Source organism: Girardinichthys multiradiatus, chromosome 9, assembly GCF_021462225.1.
Source record: "Girardinichthys multiradiatus isolate DD_20200921_A chromosome 9, DD_fGirMul_XY1, whole genome shotgun sequence".
Lineage (NCBI taxonomy): Eukaryota > Metazoa > Chordata > Actinopteri > Cyprinodontiformes > Goodeidae > Girardinichthys > Girardinichthys multiradiatus.
The window spans coordinates 48,003,643-48,022,308 of NC_061802.1; the positions used below are offsets into that span (position 1 = coordinate 48,003,643).

General features: G+C 40.9%; 2 protein-coding genes across 3 annotated transcripts in view; both read left to right on the forward strand.

The window, feature by feature from the left end:
* The first annotated feature begins 333 nt into the window (after nucleotides 1-333).
* On the forward strand, nucleotides 334-6,579 carry LOC124874319. Its single transcript, XM_047375644.1, has 6 exons — nucleotides 334-478; nucleotides 3,350-3,515; nucleotides 4,182-4,349; nucleotides 4,770-4,922; nucleotides 5,089-5,181; nucleotides 5,530-6,579. The coding sequence occupies exons 3-6, from the start codon at nucleotides 4,194-4,196 to the stop codon at nucleotides 5,848-5,850; spliced, it is 723 nt and encodes a 240-aa protein (XP_047231600.1). The 5' UTR covers nucleotides 334-478; nucleotides 3,350-3,515; nucleotides 4,182-4,193; the 3' UTR covers nucleotides 5,851-6,579.
* Nucleotides 6,580-14,081: 7,502 nt separating this feature from the next.
* Nucleotides 14,082-18,666, forward strand: part of arhgap39 (Rho GTPase activating protein 39) — a 120,927-nt gene continuing 116,342 nt past the window's right edge. The window contains exon 1 of one of the 2 annotated variants that reach the window (XM_047374907.1): nucleotides 14,082-14,162. In XM_047374907.1, coding sequence (XP_047230863.1) covers nucleotides 14,152-14,162 — 11 coding nt within the window. In that variant the 5' untranslated portion in view covers nucleotides 14,082-14,151. The remainder of the gene's footprint in view (nucleotides 14,163-18,666) is intronic. The other variant, XM_047374908.1, reaches the window with a different exon arrangement.

Consider the following 18,666-nt stretch of genomic DNA (forward strand, 5'->3'; position numbering starts at 1 on the left):
TCAAAGAGACTTAGTTCATATTACTTAAACAGGTCTAATTTACTGACATTACTTGTTTATTTTGATTAAGCTGAATTTTTTATGTCCTTTTTTAGTGTAATTATGTTTTTAAGTACAATCAATTGTTTGTACTTAAACACATTGAGTTAGTATTACTTAAATATCTGTAATTTCTTTATATTAATTAATATTTCTGAGTAAACTGCACTTTTTGATGGCGTAGCTTATTATAATTATGTGTTTGAGCTCAAACAACTCAATATCATCAAGTTTTGCCCGCGAAAAATCCAGTTTAGACCGGTTTTGAGCGAGTGGAGCGGGAGGAGCTGGCATTGAGGAGCTCTGAAGGTTTTAGGGACAGAACAGAGACAAAGAATTCAACGGTTTTGATATTTTCGGCAAGTGAAGTTTTAACAAACAAGTCACTCGACGGACATTTGAAGCACTGAGTGAAAGAACCAAATTCAGCCTCAAAACGGTAAGTTGGAACTCTTCACTGTTTTGCTACTTAGCTAATGTTAGCTTGTCAGCTAACCTGTTCAGTTGGAAAGGCAATTTCAACTACTTATCTTCAGAAGCTTTACACTGTTAGCTAACTGCAATTTTACTTAGTTCACGTAATTTTAACCAGAAAAATGGAGTGGAAGTGTAAATATTGTGGTTTTATTTGTGGGAAGAGGGTGCAGCTATTTAAACACTACCGCCTAAAACATGGAAGCTACACAAGGACAGTACCATTCCCTTGTTTGCATCAGGACTGTCTGTGTACATTCAAGTCCTTAAAAAGCCTTAAAGCACACATATCGCGTGTTCACTCTAAAACTATTGAGGAACAACCAGGACAACAATATGAAGCTGTAAAATTCTGCTGTCAATTGTGTGAGTTCACTGAGCCCTGCTCTGAAGCTGAATTTTTCAGCCACCTCCGATGCAGACACTTGAAAGTTAACCAAAAGGTTCAGTGTCCTTATGCAGGCTGTATATTTGAGAGCAGTGTGTATTCAACTTTCAATGCACATAAAAGTAAAGCACATAGAGAGGACAACTTGAAGATGTTCAAAAAAGAAATAGTTATTGTTAAAATACGTGATAAAAATAGAGAGTGTGGTTTCCCAAATGAGCAAATGCTAATTGAACACATGGGGGAAATAGATGATGCCACTGAAGAAACTTGTGAGATAGATCTTCAGGATTTAAAAAAGCAGCTTGAGCACAACTTAGCTGCACTTTTTTTGAAGATGCAGACTATCCTCCATGTACCTGAGTGCTCTGTACAAGAAGTTATCAAACAGCTTTGTGATATACATTATTTGTCAGAGCCACTTCTGCATCACAAGGTGAAGATGATTCTCAAGAAGTATGATTCTGAGATAGATGAGTCAGTTGTGAAACAAGTGAGCACTGCTGTTTCTGAGACCAATGTTATGACAACATTTTGCGGCAAAGATGGCTCCTTAGCAACAACCAAAAAGAGAGCATCCTATGTGTCTAAAGAATTTCCAATGGTGATGCCTGTAGAGTATGTAGTTGACAAAGATAAGAAATCAGTTGTATATGTTCCTATACAGCAAATGCTGCAGAAGTTGCTGAGCAGGACAGATGTGTTCGACAAAGCAATGTCTGAAGAGATACATGTTCCAAATGAATATAAATCTCATATAGATGGTGCATACTTCAGAGAAAATTGTATTCTTACTATTGATGAGTTCACAATTGCCATTGGGCTGTATATTGATGACTTTGAAGTTGCCAATCCGTTAGGAACATCGAAGAAGAAGCATAAGATGTGTGCTGTCTACTGGGTAATTGCCAATATGCCAGCAAAATATAGAGCATCACTCAACTCTATTCAACTTGCTCTTATATGCAACACAACCACTGTAAAAGAATTTGGTTATGCTAAAGTCCTGGACCCACTTATACATGATCTTATGTCACTAGAAAAGGATGATGTTTACATAGAGGCCTTGGGTGCAAGTGTGAAAGGAACTGTTTTGTATGTAGCTGCTGACAACCTAAGTGTTCATGCAGTGGCAGGATTCTATGAGAGCTTTTCTGTTGATAAATTCTGCAGATTCTGTATGGCAAATAGAAGTGAAACTCAAGAACAAGAGGTCCGCTCTGGTGCCTTTGAACACAGAGACAAAGACAGGCATGACAGACAAGTGCAGGAAGTTATGGAAGACCCAGAACTCGGTAGAACATATGGTGTGAAAAAAGAGTGCCCTTTTACTGCAAAATTGGAGCACTTTCATGTTGTTAAAGGTTACCCTCCTGACATCATGCATGATCTTCTGGAGGGCATAGTCCCCATGGAGTTGTCTTTGTACCTTTCATATCTGATTTCCAAGGGATATTTTAGTCTAGGAACACTGAATCAGGCTATCAGGTCCTTTACATACACCTTTACTGACAAAACTGATAGACCACAGCCTATTACGAAGGGCTTTTCCACAAAACGCACAATCGGAGGAAATGCGCATGAGAACTGGTGCCTAATTAGGCTTCTACCATTTTTCGTTGGTGAGTGTATTCCTCCAGGGGAAAAGGCATGGGAAGTTCTCATGCTTGTCAAAGATATTGAGGAGTTAGTAGTTGCTCCCAAGTTTACTGAAGAGACACTGTACTTCCTGGAGTGCAAGATAGCCGAGCACAGAGAATTACTGCAGTCTACTTTCCCAGAGTTTAGATTACGACCAAAACACCACTACATTGAACACTACCCTTTGCTCATTAAGGCATTTGGTCCACTGTGTGATGTCTGGACTATGCACTTTGAGGGCAAGCACAAATTTTTTAAAAAGGTTATCCGTGATGCTCAGAACTACAGGAATGTAGCCCTTACACTTGCTGTGAAACACCAGATAGCAGTCAGCTATCATTTGGACTTATGTTATTTTTTCTAACCTTCAATCGAGATGGAAAAGGTCACTACTGTCTCTGTCTCATCTTTTCCTGAGAATGTTGAGAAGATACTAAGTCAGAAAATCCAAAAGCCAGCAGCAGTTCTTGTAGTGTCGTCCATTTGTGTGGATGGAGTTACATACAAGGCAGATATGGTAGTCTCTTCTGGATCCTGCTCAGGTCTCCCTGAATTTTGGCAGATCACAAAGATAGTTGCAATTCATACAGAAATATTGTTTGTCTGCAGAGTAATGAGTGCATGGTACCACGAGCACCTTAGATCATACGAAGTTTGCTACTCCGATATAACCACGCCTCTGTGTGTGGTTCCATTGTCAGAGCTTAATGATGTTTTCCCCCTGTCAGTATACAGAATAGGTGGAAAACTAATGGTAACTCTCAAACGTTTTATTCTGTGCTGAACAATATCTCTCTTTATCATCAGATGGCAGTGCAACAGAGAATGCTTGTAAGAGTTATCATCACTGAAGCAGACATACGGAAGGTGGAGCTGACAACAAAGCCTGATACAGTCGACCTTTTGATTAGGTCACTTAAAGATGTTCTTCAATTAAACTACAACTTCAGCTTACAGTTTAAAGATCCCAACTTTGACAACGAACTGTGCAATTTAACAGAGCTATCAAAGCTGCCTGAGCGACCTACCCTAAAAATTATCCCAGTGCTTTCTCTTGTGGAGGTGCACGTCCCACAGTCAACATCAAGTGAAGAACTAAGCGACACCCAGCCAGGCAGACACAGACATCCTCTCCAACTCCTCTCAGGAAAGACTGCGCCAGTGGCCAGAGGAAGTTGATATGTATATACCTAAATTTTCTGTCGATGTGGAATATAGGCTGCGTCAAGCGAATCTGCTTCATCTCAGGGATGGAACACACCTCATTCCATAAAAGGAGCTCAAACATGACATTCTTGAAAGGGTTGCCGAGACCATGTATGCCTTGAAAGCATACCCAACAAATTCAGAATTTGAAGCTGTTGCCTCAGCACTGGTGCGAATACACCCATGTCTCAAAGAACAAGGATCAGCGTCTGGCTGGAGCGGTTGGAAAAACAGCTTGAAGTTCAAGATGGGAAATTACCGAACAGAAATGCGTAGGCTGGGTCACTGTGACGTCACAGTGAATGGTGGTAAACATGGAAAGCACTCTCCGTGTGGAGACCCACCTAACAAGAGAATCAAAAAGCCAAAAAGAGGAGAAATCAATTACTTACCAGATTATCCAGATGGACAGGATGACTCCACCCTTGAAGATGCTCGACAGACCATGGTGGATAAAATGAAAAAGAAAACCCCAAATGGAGCCCTCATCAAGCAGAAGATGGATCTGACATTTGCTCTTCGAAGGAGTGAAGTTGTAAAGGACAAGCCTGCCATCACACAGATATGTGAACGCTGGCCTGCTCTCTTTACTGAACAACAGGTAGACCTGTAGACTTGTCTCACATACTGTGTCTACAGGGCCCCACTGGTGACATTGGATTTTTAAAATTTACTGCATGGCTATGAATTATTATTGTTTTCATTTCTGTGCACACCGATGATTGTTGGTTTAGCCAAGAAGTATGGACAACTTGGAATTAATTTCATATATAGAATTGAATTACAATGACATGTTCATGTTTGTTGGCTTAAGCAATGATCAACAGTCTGCATGGAAATGATTACAATACCAACTTGTGGCCACGCATTTACAAGATAATCCCAATGTCACCAGAGGGGCTCATCAAACTTGTATTAAAGTGTAATATTGGAGTTGGAGTTGTTGCATCAAGAGATCACATTATGATGTCAGCTCATTTGAACATGAACATGTTTTTTCTTTTTCTTTTGCATGTTTCAGGTGTGTCTGGAGTTCAGCAGGGTGATTGGTAAGAGTCTGAAACAGGAGTTCTACGAGGCCCTTGCCCATCATAGTCCCAGGCTCATGGAAATCTTCAAGACAAAGAGGGGCCTCACAGGGCAGGTGTTGGCTGACCTGATGCAACAAACGAAGGTTTGTTAATTTGCACCTCTATATTTAAGTCTTAGAAGCCCCCCACCCCCAATTTTAATAGAGTAGTGCTATAGATGATAGATGGATGTGTGCTCATAGCTTTCAGGGTAACATATAAACCTTATTTTAATTTTGTGATGTCCTCTCTTCTCCCTCAATCTACCAGACTTTGAATGTGACAGAAATCAGATGCCTTGTCCTCAGGGGGCTTCCTGTAATTCTCGGCGATGATCCTTCCACCTTCTTCAAGGCCTGCGTTGTAAGCAACTTTGATTTTTCTCTCCCTTATTTTCCCTTCCCCCCGTTTACTACCTCTTCTCCCTTCTCCTCTCACCACCTGCTTTTTCTATCTCCCCTGTTCTTAACCTGCCTTCCTCTCTCTCCATCTCTATCCCTCCCATACATATAATTTTAAGGTGTTTATTTAAAAAAAATGTTTTGTTGTTTCTAAATAAATTCTCTTTGCACCTGTCCTGACTGATTTTCTGTAGTAATTTCTGAACAAGGCAGTAGGTGGACAATGGACAGGGCAGACTGTGAGCTGTGTACCTATAAAGGCTGTTTATAACAAGATGTTGACATGGTCATGCACTGTTCCTTTTTTCAGGACGTTGATGATGAGGGTTTATACAATGATGTCCCTGTGGGGATCCTCTACCATGAACAGGAATACATCACTCCACAAAAGCAGTCCCTTCACCACAACGCATCCTCGGTGGGAATCATCTTGGAGGGAAAAATTGTGATGGATGCTGAGAGCCTTCCGCAGGCCATGTACATTGTCTTTGGACTTACCTATGCACTCCATCTCAACTACCCGAAGTACATGAAGAACAGTTTTGATTTTTTTCAACAGGTACTTCTGAAATTGGGTAAGACAGATCTGAAACCTAAACTTCAAACACTTAAGAATCAGCTTGCAATGTAAGATCCAGGATCTCTTCTCCACAAGTTTTTACATGTGAGGTTTTTTTTTAATCAATTGGCAGTAAAATTATTTATTTTCGATTGGCCGTAAACGAAGAAAAAGGAAATAATAAATCTGGCCATTTGTTAATTAAACGTTTGATAGAAGTGAATGTATAGATGTAAGGAGAGAGGGAACGACTGAAAAACAATATGTGTGGGATAGAGAAAGCAAGGGGGTGTCACGAGGAGGGAAGGTAGAGGTGGGAGTGTGGGCTCTAGATGGGGCATCTACTGTTAGTTTTATTTTTCAACATTATTCTGTATCATTCACTTTTTGTTATCCTGAAAAAACAGTTTTTGTTAACTTCACAAATGCCAAGATGATGGTGTGGGGTAGAGGCGGAGGGGAGAGTATGGCTGTTATCTGCTCTCTGTTGTTTTTTACCCTCCTGTTCTCTCCTTTTTCAGTCTCAACCCCTTTTTTGTTTTCTTCGTAGACAAATTTGTTATTTCGAAACGTTAAAATGCCAGTTTTCAGTAGGGCTTTGGTTTATCTTACCTGTATCTCTGCCAAATTTGAAGAGGCACAGTACGATGTTGTAATGATTGGAAGTGAGTGAGCTTTGTGTGCCAATACATTAGACACATTTTTTTTTTACAGATCAGAATATGCTCACTAAAAGCCTATTGGGCCATGACTGTTTCTTTTGATGCTAAAAAGAAAATGTTCAATAATAACAATTAATCAGTAAAATGTTGCAGTTGTATGTATTTTGCACAGCTCTATTAATTGAAAAATTTTTTTTGAGTTTCAAGAACTAAAAAAGTTAAGTTTGGTCAAGTAGAATATACAATTTAGTTGAACTGGAATGAAGTAATTCCTGCTTATCAAGCTGAGTTAAATTAACTGGTGGAAAATTACTGTTTAAACTAGATATCTTCAGTTACTATAACTTGGTTACAAGTAAAAGCAACTTAAATATTCTATTCCATTCCAATAGGGGCTCAAGTTCATTGAACGTAGTTCACTTCACTCATACAACTAATGCCTCATTACTTAACCTTTTTAAGGCAACGAGTTACCTTGATTTTTTAAAGTAGATTCTACTTATCCGGGTTTACAGTGTAGGTGCGGCTGTGCGGCAGCGCTTAACTCGACGTCAGGCTGTTCCCGGAGATCTGCCAGTCACTGCAAAGAAAAATAAGATCAGTTTAGTTCTTATAATATCCGGCTCGAAGGACCAGGTTAATGTTAGGTATTATTTTGTCAACTCAGAGGCAAGAACGATACAGTCAATTTACTTACAAGGGTAGCTCTGCAGTACAAACTACAAAATGTTGGCACCCTTCTCTCTTTATTTATACATGCTGGTTCACACACAGTTCAACAAACATTCAGGGTGGGGGGGGGTCTTGATTTTAAACAGAGAGAGGGAGTGAGGACTTGGTACCAGTCCCTAGATGTTGCTGATAAAAGCATAACTCATTCCTCTCCCCATCTCCCTTTTCTGTGACATGTAAGGAGGGAAAGACACTTAGAGCAGACATGAGTGATAAACAATACAAACGTTTTCAAACCCTAACAGTCACCAATGACAGGATCTGTTCTCTGAGCCTTCTGTAGTTCGGCCACATCAATGGACTGAATAAGGTGGCCACCATCTGATTCAAGTCGTTCACCTTGTGCTAGCATCAAGGCAGCAACCCATGCAACATCCTCACGCTGACCTGCTCCACAGCCCTCCCATACAGCAACAACAGTTTCTCTAGAGAGCTCCTTGGTGCATCCAGCCACATATCTGTCAATGTCCAAGGGACGTCTAGATAATGTGTCTGCATCCATATTCACTTTGCCAGGTCTGTAGCGAATGTCAAACCTGAAGTCCAACAATTCTCCCACTCACCTGTAGCCAACGGCATTTAACTTAGCAGTAGTCATGACATATGTTAATGGATTGTTGTCTGTATAGATGGTAAATGATGGGGCATAAAACAAATAATCCCGGAATTTCTCACAGACTGCCCACTTAAGTGCGAGAAACTCCAACTTGCCTGAGTGGAGTCAATAGTTCTTCTCGGCAGGTGTGAGTGTCCTCGTGCCATAGCCTATCACTCTGACTTTTCCATTTTGTCTTTGATAGAGGACAGCACCCAGCCCTTTATCTGAGGCATCCGTATGAAGCACAAAAGGGAGCTCAAAGTCAGGGTAGGCCAGAATGGGGGGATTTGCCAGCATATCTATGATCTTACACAAGACATCGTGGTGCTCGTCAGTCCAAATGACAGGTGTTTTGGAAGGTAACTGTGCCCAGTTTTGTTTTTGCCTACCAGGCTGCACCTTGCAATACTCCTCTTTACTTTTCCTGGGTTGTAAGAGCTCATAAATGGGTTTCGCTATCCTCGAAAAATCTTGGATATATGAGCGAAAGTAACTCAGGAAGCCAGCAATTCTCCGCACATCACCAACTGTAGCAGGTGTCTCATTTTTCAGGGCATACACTGCCTCGAGATCTTTTGGGTCAATGCGTACTCCCTCAGCAGAGCCTAAACGACCCACATATTTCACCTCTCGCTTGAACAGGTCACATTTGGTGGGACGGAGTTTAACTCCATGTCTCTGCAGTGCTCCTAGGACCTTTCTCAGTCCTTCGATGTGATCCTCAAATGTCTTGGCGTAACATAAAATATTGTCTAAATAAGGGATGCAACACTCGTCCCAAAGGGGTAACAACATTTCTTCCATACTGCACAGAAACGAGGCAGGGGCATTGGTCAGCCCGAATGGAATCCGCACCCATTTGTAGAGGCCCCATGGGGTGATGAAAGCAGTAAGATGACGCGATCCCTCGGCTATAAACCCCTGGTGGTAAGCTTTCCCCTGGTCGAGTATGGAGAACCAGCTGTAACCTCCCAAAGTATCTATGATATCTTGTATTTGAGGCAAGGGGTGACGGTCAGGGACTGTGCGTTGGTTAAGGAGACGATAATCAATGCACAATCTAAGAGATCCGTCCTTCTTTCTGACACAGACTATGGGTGCAGATTAAGGAGAATGTGACTTCACGATCCATCCTCTTGCCAGGAGATCTTTGATGTACTCCTTAACCTCTTTATAGAGAGGCTTTGGAATGGAGGAGTATGAGCTTTGGATTGGGGTATCATCTTTGAGTTTAATTGTCATCTCTAAGCTCGGGATGCACCCCAAGTCATTTTTATCTTGTGCAAATGCTCCTGATTCTTCCTTCAACATTTTCTTAACAACCTTCTGTTGATCCTCCGTCAGGTGAGTGACATCAACTGGAGGTTCCCATTCAAACTTCACTGTTTGACTATTGTTCTGGTGTGCAAGTGATGGCTCATTTAGTTCATGGTGGTTTGGTGTGTCAGTCTGTATGACACCTATCACTGTTTCAATGGTACCCAATGCTGTTTTATGGATCAGGGTCACATCATGTCTATTGTGGTTAGCAACTGGGATCTGAACAAATGGGGATTTTGATTCACAGACAGCCAAAAGACTACTTCCCACATCTAGCTGTTGTAATATGGGGTTGTTTTCATTCGGTTCAAATAGCACGAGTTGGCTGGATACGTCAAGTGAAGGGGGCACTTTGCATTTGACATGTTTAATCTGGCCAGCTGGAATTACCACCTTCTGTAGTCCCACTTTTAGCAACCTTTGGCAGTCTGCATTTTCATTGGTGAGTCTGGTCTGTATAAAATTAACCAGTGCAGTGACTTTATCGTCCTGGAGGTCCATTGCCCGACGGAGGAGGTTTCTATAGTAGGTATGAGATTTGGGTTCTCTTCTGGCTCCAATATCAGCTGTTCAATAACATTGAACCCAATGAGGGGACAGTCCAATGGCACCCGACTCACTAAGAATGGTACCTGTACTGTTAAGTTGGGATCACAGTTCTCTGGGAGGCTAACCATCACACCCACATAGCCATCGTAAGGCAGCAGCTCCCCATTCACAGCTAGCACACTGAGGGCTCTACCTCTGACTAGTTCAGACAGAGGTCGAATTTTGTGATCAGGGAGAAATGTTTTTACCCAGTGATGGTCTAAAAGACTCATTTGGGCACTTGTGTCAAGCAAACAGTCCACTGCATAACTGTGAATGTAACACTTGATTTTACATTTCTTTCCTACCAGCTGAGCAACTCTGTCTCCTGTGTCAATCTCTCTGTTTTGCAGCGATGGACTCACCAAGTTACTCTTAACATGGGCAAGTTCTTCTGTGTGCCTGTTTGATGGGTTTGTGCATGGCTGCCTGCGTTCACTGAATGAGGGTGCATTAGCAGAGAACTGATAACTGTTTTTTCTCTGTCCTTTCATAAGACATCCAACTGCCCGATGACCTGTCTCACCACAGGTGAAGCAGTGATTGCAAGAGTTGGCACCTCTCTCAATACAGTTGGGGCAACTTGGTTGTCTTATTGTGTTCCTGGATTTATGCTTTGGGTACATACATTGGCGAGGTGGCTCCAGTGTCTGTTTAGCTGTAAGACACTCCACCACTTTTGTTAGATTTTCCACCTTCTCACTTAGTTCTTCTATGACTTTATATTTGCATTTTCCTTTCCAGTCATTTTTCTCAACGTCTCTTTCAGTCTCAAGTTGGGCAGTGTGAGCATGAGTTAGCTTTTGATGAGCAAAATGTCCCAGTCTTCTTTGTCGCTCACCCTCCTCACTTGACACTTTGTTAACTCTTCTTATTAGAGCCTCATCTGAAACAGTATAGTCAGGCAGCAGTGGTTTAAGTTCACTTCAAATATCACTGTACTTTGGGAGCAGGCCCTGGTGAATAGTGCGCAGAAATACATTCTGAATTGTTCGTGGCTCATATTCAATGTCCAGGTTATCTTATTTGGAAGCAAAAATTACCTTCTGTTTCAGTCCAATCAACCTGTAAAGAAACTGTTGGGAGGTCTCATGTTCATGTTGCTTTGTGCCCATCAACTCCTGAAATAACTCACTCCCACTCTTTTCACTCAAGTGTGATCGTAGCAGGCTCTTTAGTTCTCTGGCAGTCAGATCATCTTTGCTGATCAGCATATCCTTAAATTGTCCTGGTTTGATGATACGAAGTACACCTTGGATGATTTCTCACTCTGTGTGCTTGGCCTGCAGCCCCTCATCCATCTGCCTGCACAGTCCATGAATACTGATGTCAGAGGTGTTGTCCCCAATTTGACCCCCATGTACTTTAAACTCCCTCCACTGCAGGAATGGTAAGTCTTTCAGGGAAACCATCTGATCAGCCTTGGAGTGGTGAGAATCATTGGTGGAGATGTGAGTGGGTACCTGATACGGGCCACCAAAATTATATTACAGGCCTCAAAAGAGATCTGCGTTTTAGCCAGATTAATACCCTGTGTTTTGCAGGAAAAAGCACAGATGACACGTTAGATGCGGTCTGTCGGCAGTCAGGCTCTGCTCTGAGCTCCCAGCAACCGCCCCACCCAGCACACACTTCTGGGAGCAACTCCGTCTGCTGGTGAACTAAGGGAATTGCAACTACAGCCCAACTAAAATCAGGACCTTCTTCATTAATAAAAGAACATATTAAATTATTCCACAATGTTTCTACCTTGGAGGGTATCACACAATGTGCAATCAATGAAGACTGGCTACCAGGCTGGTCCAATTTAGCCATGAAACCTCCCACACTAAAATTACAGGTGTTTCAGTTTCATTGTCCAACCCCTGTAATTTAAATGATAACATGATCCTAATATGATTTTCTTTCTGATCTTTGACAATTTTTTGGTCCTATCATTTCTCCAGGGAAGTCTACATTTTGTATTTATTATTTTAAGTTTAATCGTAGCTACAGAGTGAGTGGCAGAATTATTTTTACTGGTAAAGTTATTTCAAATGAGAGTCACATAAAGAAGGTGAAATTTCTGCAGCAATATCATTTTAAACACCAATAAAGTTATGAGCCACTTTAGAGTTAAGATTGGATTTTCCAAACAGTTCTTTCCGGGATTTTCTTGATTTTAAAATCATCAACAGTAAAACAGAAACATTAAGGATCTGAGAGGCCAGCATCTGAGATTGAAGAGATGTGAACTGATTAACCATGGGTTAAAACTAGATCTAAGACGTGACCTCTGTGGTGTGTGTGTTAACAAAACATGTTAACTAAAGTTAATCACAATTAACACGTTTAAAAATTAAGATGACAAATTATCTGGTTTATTCTGGGTGTGTAAATTGCAATTAATTTTGAGTGAGGATCGAGTGGAAGGAAGACAGTAAGGAGGAGAAAGTGTCGGGTTACAGAGCTGATCACAGGTTACTGTTGTGTTGTGTGCTTTTTCTCTCTCACCTTTTCCAACAAAAAGCAGGTGCTTTCACACAGCTGTGGATCATCAAGAGCAATCAAGTGAGAGTTCTTAAGCTGCAGGAACCCTGAAGATTGTCAGATTGTTAACTCTCATAAGTGGTAATCAGACCAGCAGTCTAAGCCATGTGGTTCTTGTTTTCCTCACTGTGTCTTACCTGTTTTTTTTTGTACCCATAAACTGTTCCTGTCCACCCTCCAACTCCCTTTCACCTCACATCAGAGAGAACCAGTCAAAGCCAACACTCACAAACAATCTTACTTGTCGACCTCAGCCTCTGTGACACTACTCACCTTCTCCGCGAGAATCCACCTCAACTTCCAAGAAAGAGATCTTAGCTGTTCAAACCAGTAGCTCACAACCTCCAACCATCCGTATTCACTTCTCTCTCTTCCTCAGTGCACCGATCTGCTGAAACCGGAACCTGGACAAACCACCATATCATTTCAATCAATTTGTTAAACCCATATTCTGCCTCTGTGAATTGTGCTCACACTAGCGTCATCTGATTATCAATATGACAGAAAAAGAGGAAGACAGGGGAAAAAAGAGAGAGCTCATGTAGGACTGAGAGGAAAACAGACAAGGGAAAAGAGGGGAGGAACTATATAAGGGGACAGATTTTTCAAAAACATCTGTCAGGATATTAACGTCAGATATTTTACTGACATTTTAGATTTGTTCCTAGAGAAATATTCAGATTCTTTTTAATGTACATAAGTACTTTTAATTTACTTTTTTTTTTTTTTGTAGGCTAGTTATTACAAGATTCAGATGTTCAGTTTGACAGATATCTAATTTCTTTTTAAGTCAAAGATTTTTCTTTTTTGATTATTAAAAAAACTGATATAAAACATTGTTCTGCATCTTTGGGAAAATATATATATATATATTTTAACTATGCATATTAGTTTTGTTTTTGTTTTGTTTGTTTTTTTGCAGTAGGTGTATGCTAATAACAATATCCCCTGTGCATGTATGTGTGTCCAATTGTCAGCCAATCAGGTCAGTAAAGAACAATGCTATAACTATTATTATTACATTTAATAACATTATTTAACATGCTGGGTGCTCAATCCTACAAAGAAAGTCGCAAACAAGCAGGAAAGCGAGAGGAAGAGATTTTTTCCCCCATGTCCCACTTAGGAATTACACTCAGAAATTTCCAATATTGTCCCCCGCCAAATATGAAATCGGATTTTTGTCCATGAATTCATGAAAGAAATATAGTTCAGTTAAGGTAAAAGTGTTTCTTTAAAATATTAATTGAAATTTTTAAGTTAAACTGTTAGTTTTATTAGTTTTACCTACGTTTTTTCTGATTAAAGAGAAAAATCAGAAGTTAACTGAATTTTAATCAGTCAGTCATTTTCTGCCGCTTATTCCATAGTGGGTCGCGGGGGAGCTGGTGCCTATCTCCAGCAGTCTATGGGCAAGAGGCAGGGTACACCCTGGACAGGTCGCCAGTCCATCGCAGGGCAACACACAAACAACCAAGCACACACTCATTCATACACCTAAGGGCAATTTAAAGAGACCAATTAACCTAACAGGCATGTCTTTGGACTGTGGGAGGAAGCCGGAGTACCCGGTGAGAACCCACGCATGCGCGGGGAGAACATGCAAACTCCATGCAGAAAGACCCCAGGCCGGGAATCGAACCCAGGACCTTCTTGCTGCAAGGCTGTATAACAGTGCTACCAACGTCACCACCGTGCAGCCCTGAATTTTAATCAAATATGCCAAAAAAAAATTATTTTTAATTCTATAACAAACTGGTGTCGGGGCTTTGGAGATGTTTAATTAAAGAGGCTTTTACTTTGAAAGTAACAGATGGATGTTGCGTAGTTACCGCCGTTGCCCTGACACTAGTCTGGGAGAAGTGATTCGGTGACTGCGGGTACCGCAATTTCAGCAATATGGAGGGCCTTTTTTGCTGAGGAATTTTAGGAGCCGGCGGGAAAATGGCAGAGAGGTGAGTGTGACTGCGCGCGCTGATCAAAGACTTGGCCATCACAGCACCGCGGCTCGCGGCAGTCTCCGAGCACACTGACTGTATCTTCTGAATTGCTTCTACAAGCCATCGCTTCTCGTCATCAAATAAGAAAAATGATCGAATGTGTTAATTCGGGCCCGCTTTGCTGCTGCAAGCAGGGTGGCTGCTGTTGGTTCTGGGCTTTTATCCAGCGGGATGGCTGGGCGATGCTGCTGTGGCACCTGTCGGTTAGAATTGCAGGAATGGAGCTCTGCCTGCTTCTCCTACATGATGCTAGCAGCAGCTGAAGGGAGTCTCCAGTGCATTTAGAGCTGAAGCTGGGCTGGTTACATTATCCAGGTCCTCCTCACAGCATCCATCGTTCTTATGATGGTGGGAGGCGCCTCCCTGCCTTCCATGATAGAGCTCAGGGAATAAAGCAGCCTCCTTAAACCTCTCTGTGGGTGTCAGGATAGCCTACTGGGTAAATACTCATGTCTCTGCTCTTTTGCACACACAGATGTGGAAGTTTTTTTTTTTTTTTTTACCGAATTCATGTTATCATAACGTCTGAAGCATTTGAATCATTATTTCCAGAGTTATATTGCATCATGAAGGAAGTTTACCATAATGCTCCGAGGGTGCTGACAGGTTACTTATGGATTACCATGTCATGTGCTTGTAATCATGTTGAACATCAGGTAGGTCAGATTTCTGGCTCAAAATCAGACAATGGCTGTTTCCTCAGCAGAAAACTAGCTAACAGTTCGCAGTTAATAATTGATGGCTGCTAAATGAATGCTGCCTTATGGAAATCACTGCTGCAGGTGTGCTGTGTGGGTGGACTATTATTCAAATGCAAGCATGTTTGTCAGAGTGCTGAACTGTAAGTCCCAGGCTTGATTCACTGATGTTTTCCTGATGTTTCCCTGTGCATCACTAGTCTCACGTGTAATACAACCTGTGGAATCTTGGAGGATCTTCTTACATTTGTTACAAAAAGTATTTTATTCAGTTTTATTTATATAGCGCCAATTCACAACACATGTTATCTCATGGCACTTTACAAAGTCAGTTCAATCAATTTCAATTCAGGTTCATACAATCCAATTAATCTTAACTATCAGACAGTGCAGTCATGTTCATTTTATTCAAATTGGTTAAAACATCTTTTCTATCAAAGGAAACCCTGCTGATTGCATTGACTTACAGCATTCAGTCCTCCTGGATGAGCATGTAGAGACAGTGGACAGTCGCTTGCATTGACTTTGCAGCAATCCCTCATACTGAGCATGCTTGTAGCGACAGTGGAGAGGAAAAACTCCCTTTTAACAGGAAGAAACCTCCAGCAGAACCAGACCCAGTGTTAGTGGCCATCTGCCACGACCGACGGGGTTTGAAAGAACAGAGCAGAGACAGAAAAAGAACACAGAAACACTGATCTAGGAGTACTTTCAATAGGAAAGAAAAGTGAAACATTATTAGCTCTAGCTTCTTCAGAGGCTTCATCTAGGAGAGAAAGACAGCTAAGCAGATGAACTCTGAGCCAGTTTTCAAATCTATAGGATGAAAGAGAGCACATACAGTTAGTCACAGTAGAAGCTCAGCCAGTATCTATGTTTAGGAGAGACAGGGTAAACACTGAAAGGCAGGGCTAAGTGGATCTGTTGGCAGCAGCAACCCTCCAGGAAGATGTCACAGCAAAACAGAGACAGGTCAGATGTAGCCTCTAGGAAGGAAAAAAAAAAGAGATAAACATAAAGTTAAAAGCAAAAAATGACAGCAAATATGTAGTATGAGAATGTTGCAGAGGGAGTGAAAGTGGTCTTTATGTTCTCCAGCAGTCAAAGCTCTAACTGGATAACTACAGAGATATCTCAGGATAATCTGAGCCACTCTAACAATAAGATTTATCAAAAAGGAAAGTTTTAAGCCTAGCCTTAAAAGTAGACAGGGTGTCTGCCTCACAGACTAAAACTGGGAGCTGGTTCCACAGGAGAGGAGCCTGATAACTAAAGGATCTGCCTCCCATTATACTTCTAGAGACTCTAGGAACCACCAGTAAACCTGCAGTCTGAGAACGGAAGTGCTCTGTTAGGAATATATGGAACAATCAGATCTCTGATGTATGATGGAGCTAGATCATTAAGGGCTTTATTTGTGAGGAGAAAAATTTTCAATTCTATTCTGGATTTAAAAGGGAGCCAATGAAGGGAAGCTAAAAAGGGGAAATATGATCTCATTATGATCATCATATGATCATCAGAACTCGTGCTGTAGCATTTTGGATTAGCTGAACGCTTTCAACTGCATTTTTTGGACATCCTGATAGTAAAGAATTACAATAGTCCAGCCTTGAAGTAACAAATACATGGACTAGTTTTTCAGCGTCACTCCTGGACGGGATTTTTCTAATGTTGGCAATATTCCGGAGGTGAAAGAAGGAAATCCTAGAAACTTGTTTAATGTCTGATTAAAATGACATGTCCTGATCGAAAATAACACCAAGGTTTTTTACTTTATTACCGAAGGTCAATTTAATGCCATCCACAATGACTAAGCAGTTTTCTTTTAAAGACCCAATTAACAACAACTTCTTTCTTGTCTGAATTTAGAAGCAGAAAATTAAAGTAATTCAAGTTTTTATGTCTTCAAGACATGCATGTAGTCTAACTGGTTGGACTTATCAGGATTTATGGATAAATAAAGCTGAGTATCATCAGCAAATCTAGAATAGGGTTGGTAATCTAAGGCAACATTTCCTTAAATACCGTAAATTTCGGATTATAAGCCGCTACTTTTTTTCTCCACTATGAATACTGTGGCCTATACAACGGTGCGGCTAATGCATGCTTTTTTTCATGCCGCCAAAAACATTTTGCCTGGTAACAGTAGACCAATCAAATTGATGAGTAGTTCAAAGAGGTCCAAAGAACTTGTGCAATAAATCAAGAGCACTTTCACAATTCAGTTACCGGTATTGTAAATCAGACGTTTAAATTCACCCTCATCAACATGGAAAATCACCAACAGGTATCGAAAGGCCGGAATGCTGCGTGGTTAAGGGGACCGGGTGCGCTCAAGTGACAGCGACAACAAAGAGGCTGAAGTGAGTGACGAGATCCTGAGGCTGTTTAATTCGGACACTGAAGAACAGGACTTTGATGGTTTCAGTGCGCAGAAAGAAAATGACGTAGGCGATCAATGACTTTTGACCTGGTAGGCTGCAGTGTATATCAGTTAGGAGATATTGGAATGTTGTTTGTCCACTGTTCAGTAAAAAAGCATTAGCAACGTCATTTATGTGTTACTGGTAACGTACGTATATTTAAAGGTAGCCATGTTACAGCCACTGTTAAAAAAAAAAGCATTTGCAATATGCATTTGTTTATATTACCATACGGATTAAATTAAAAGTTAAAAATCCCCACGTGTAATATCTTTCTGTGTAAATATCTCATATTACAAAGTGGGACACCCGCGGCTTAAAATCCGGTGCGGCTTGTACAAGTACAAAATTGGTTTCTTTCTAAAATTAGAGCATGCGGCTTTTAATCAGGTGCGCTCTGTAGTCCGTAATTTACGGTAATTTGGTTGGGATTGGATCTAACATACAAGTTCAAGGTTTAGATGAAGCTAATATTTTTGATAGCTCAGGAAGCTCCACTGGATCAAAGCAGTCCAAACACAGATCAGGTTCTACAGTTACCTCCAAGGCTGTCCGAGAATGAAATAATCATGTTTACGATTATGCCACTGAATTTATTTTTAAAAGAATAAATTGTAGTTAAAAAGACTCAATTAGTCATTACTGCTGAGAGCTAAGGGAATGGATGGCTCAACGGAGCTATGACTCTGTATAAGTTTAGCAACTACTAAAAATGAATCCTAGGATTTTTCTTATTCTCTTCTATTAATGATGAGAAATAAGTTTTTCTAGCTTGACGAAGTGTCTTTTTATACAACAGTAGACTATTTTTCTAGATTATCTAGAGCTCGCTATGAGTGTAGAGCGCCTCTTTCTCTCCAATTTTCTAGCATTGTGCTTTAACATATGCAGTTCTGAATTAAACCAACCAGCCAGTCTCCTGTGAATAATAAGCTTCTTCTGCAGGGGGGCTACATTGTCTAATGCACCACGTAGAGAGGAATGAACAATAGAATCAATTTGTGGGGACGAAAAAAAATTACTGCCCTTCCTTGTATTTTTCTATGATAATGATGAAATTAAGAAATGGCACAGATTATTTAAAGGTCGTTACAACATTGTCTAATAATGATGCTCTATAATGAAATTTTTTTTCAGGTGTGGAGAACGCAGTTAAATTAAACTCAGAGGTATTACAAAATGATCAGACAAGGCAGGGTTGTGAGGGAATATCATTTCTTTACACTTAATGCCATATGTCAGCACAAGGTCCAGAGAATGTAGACAAAGGTGGGTAGGTTTGCTAATCATTTGAGCAAAGCTAATTGAATCTAAGATAGCATTAAAGGCTATATT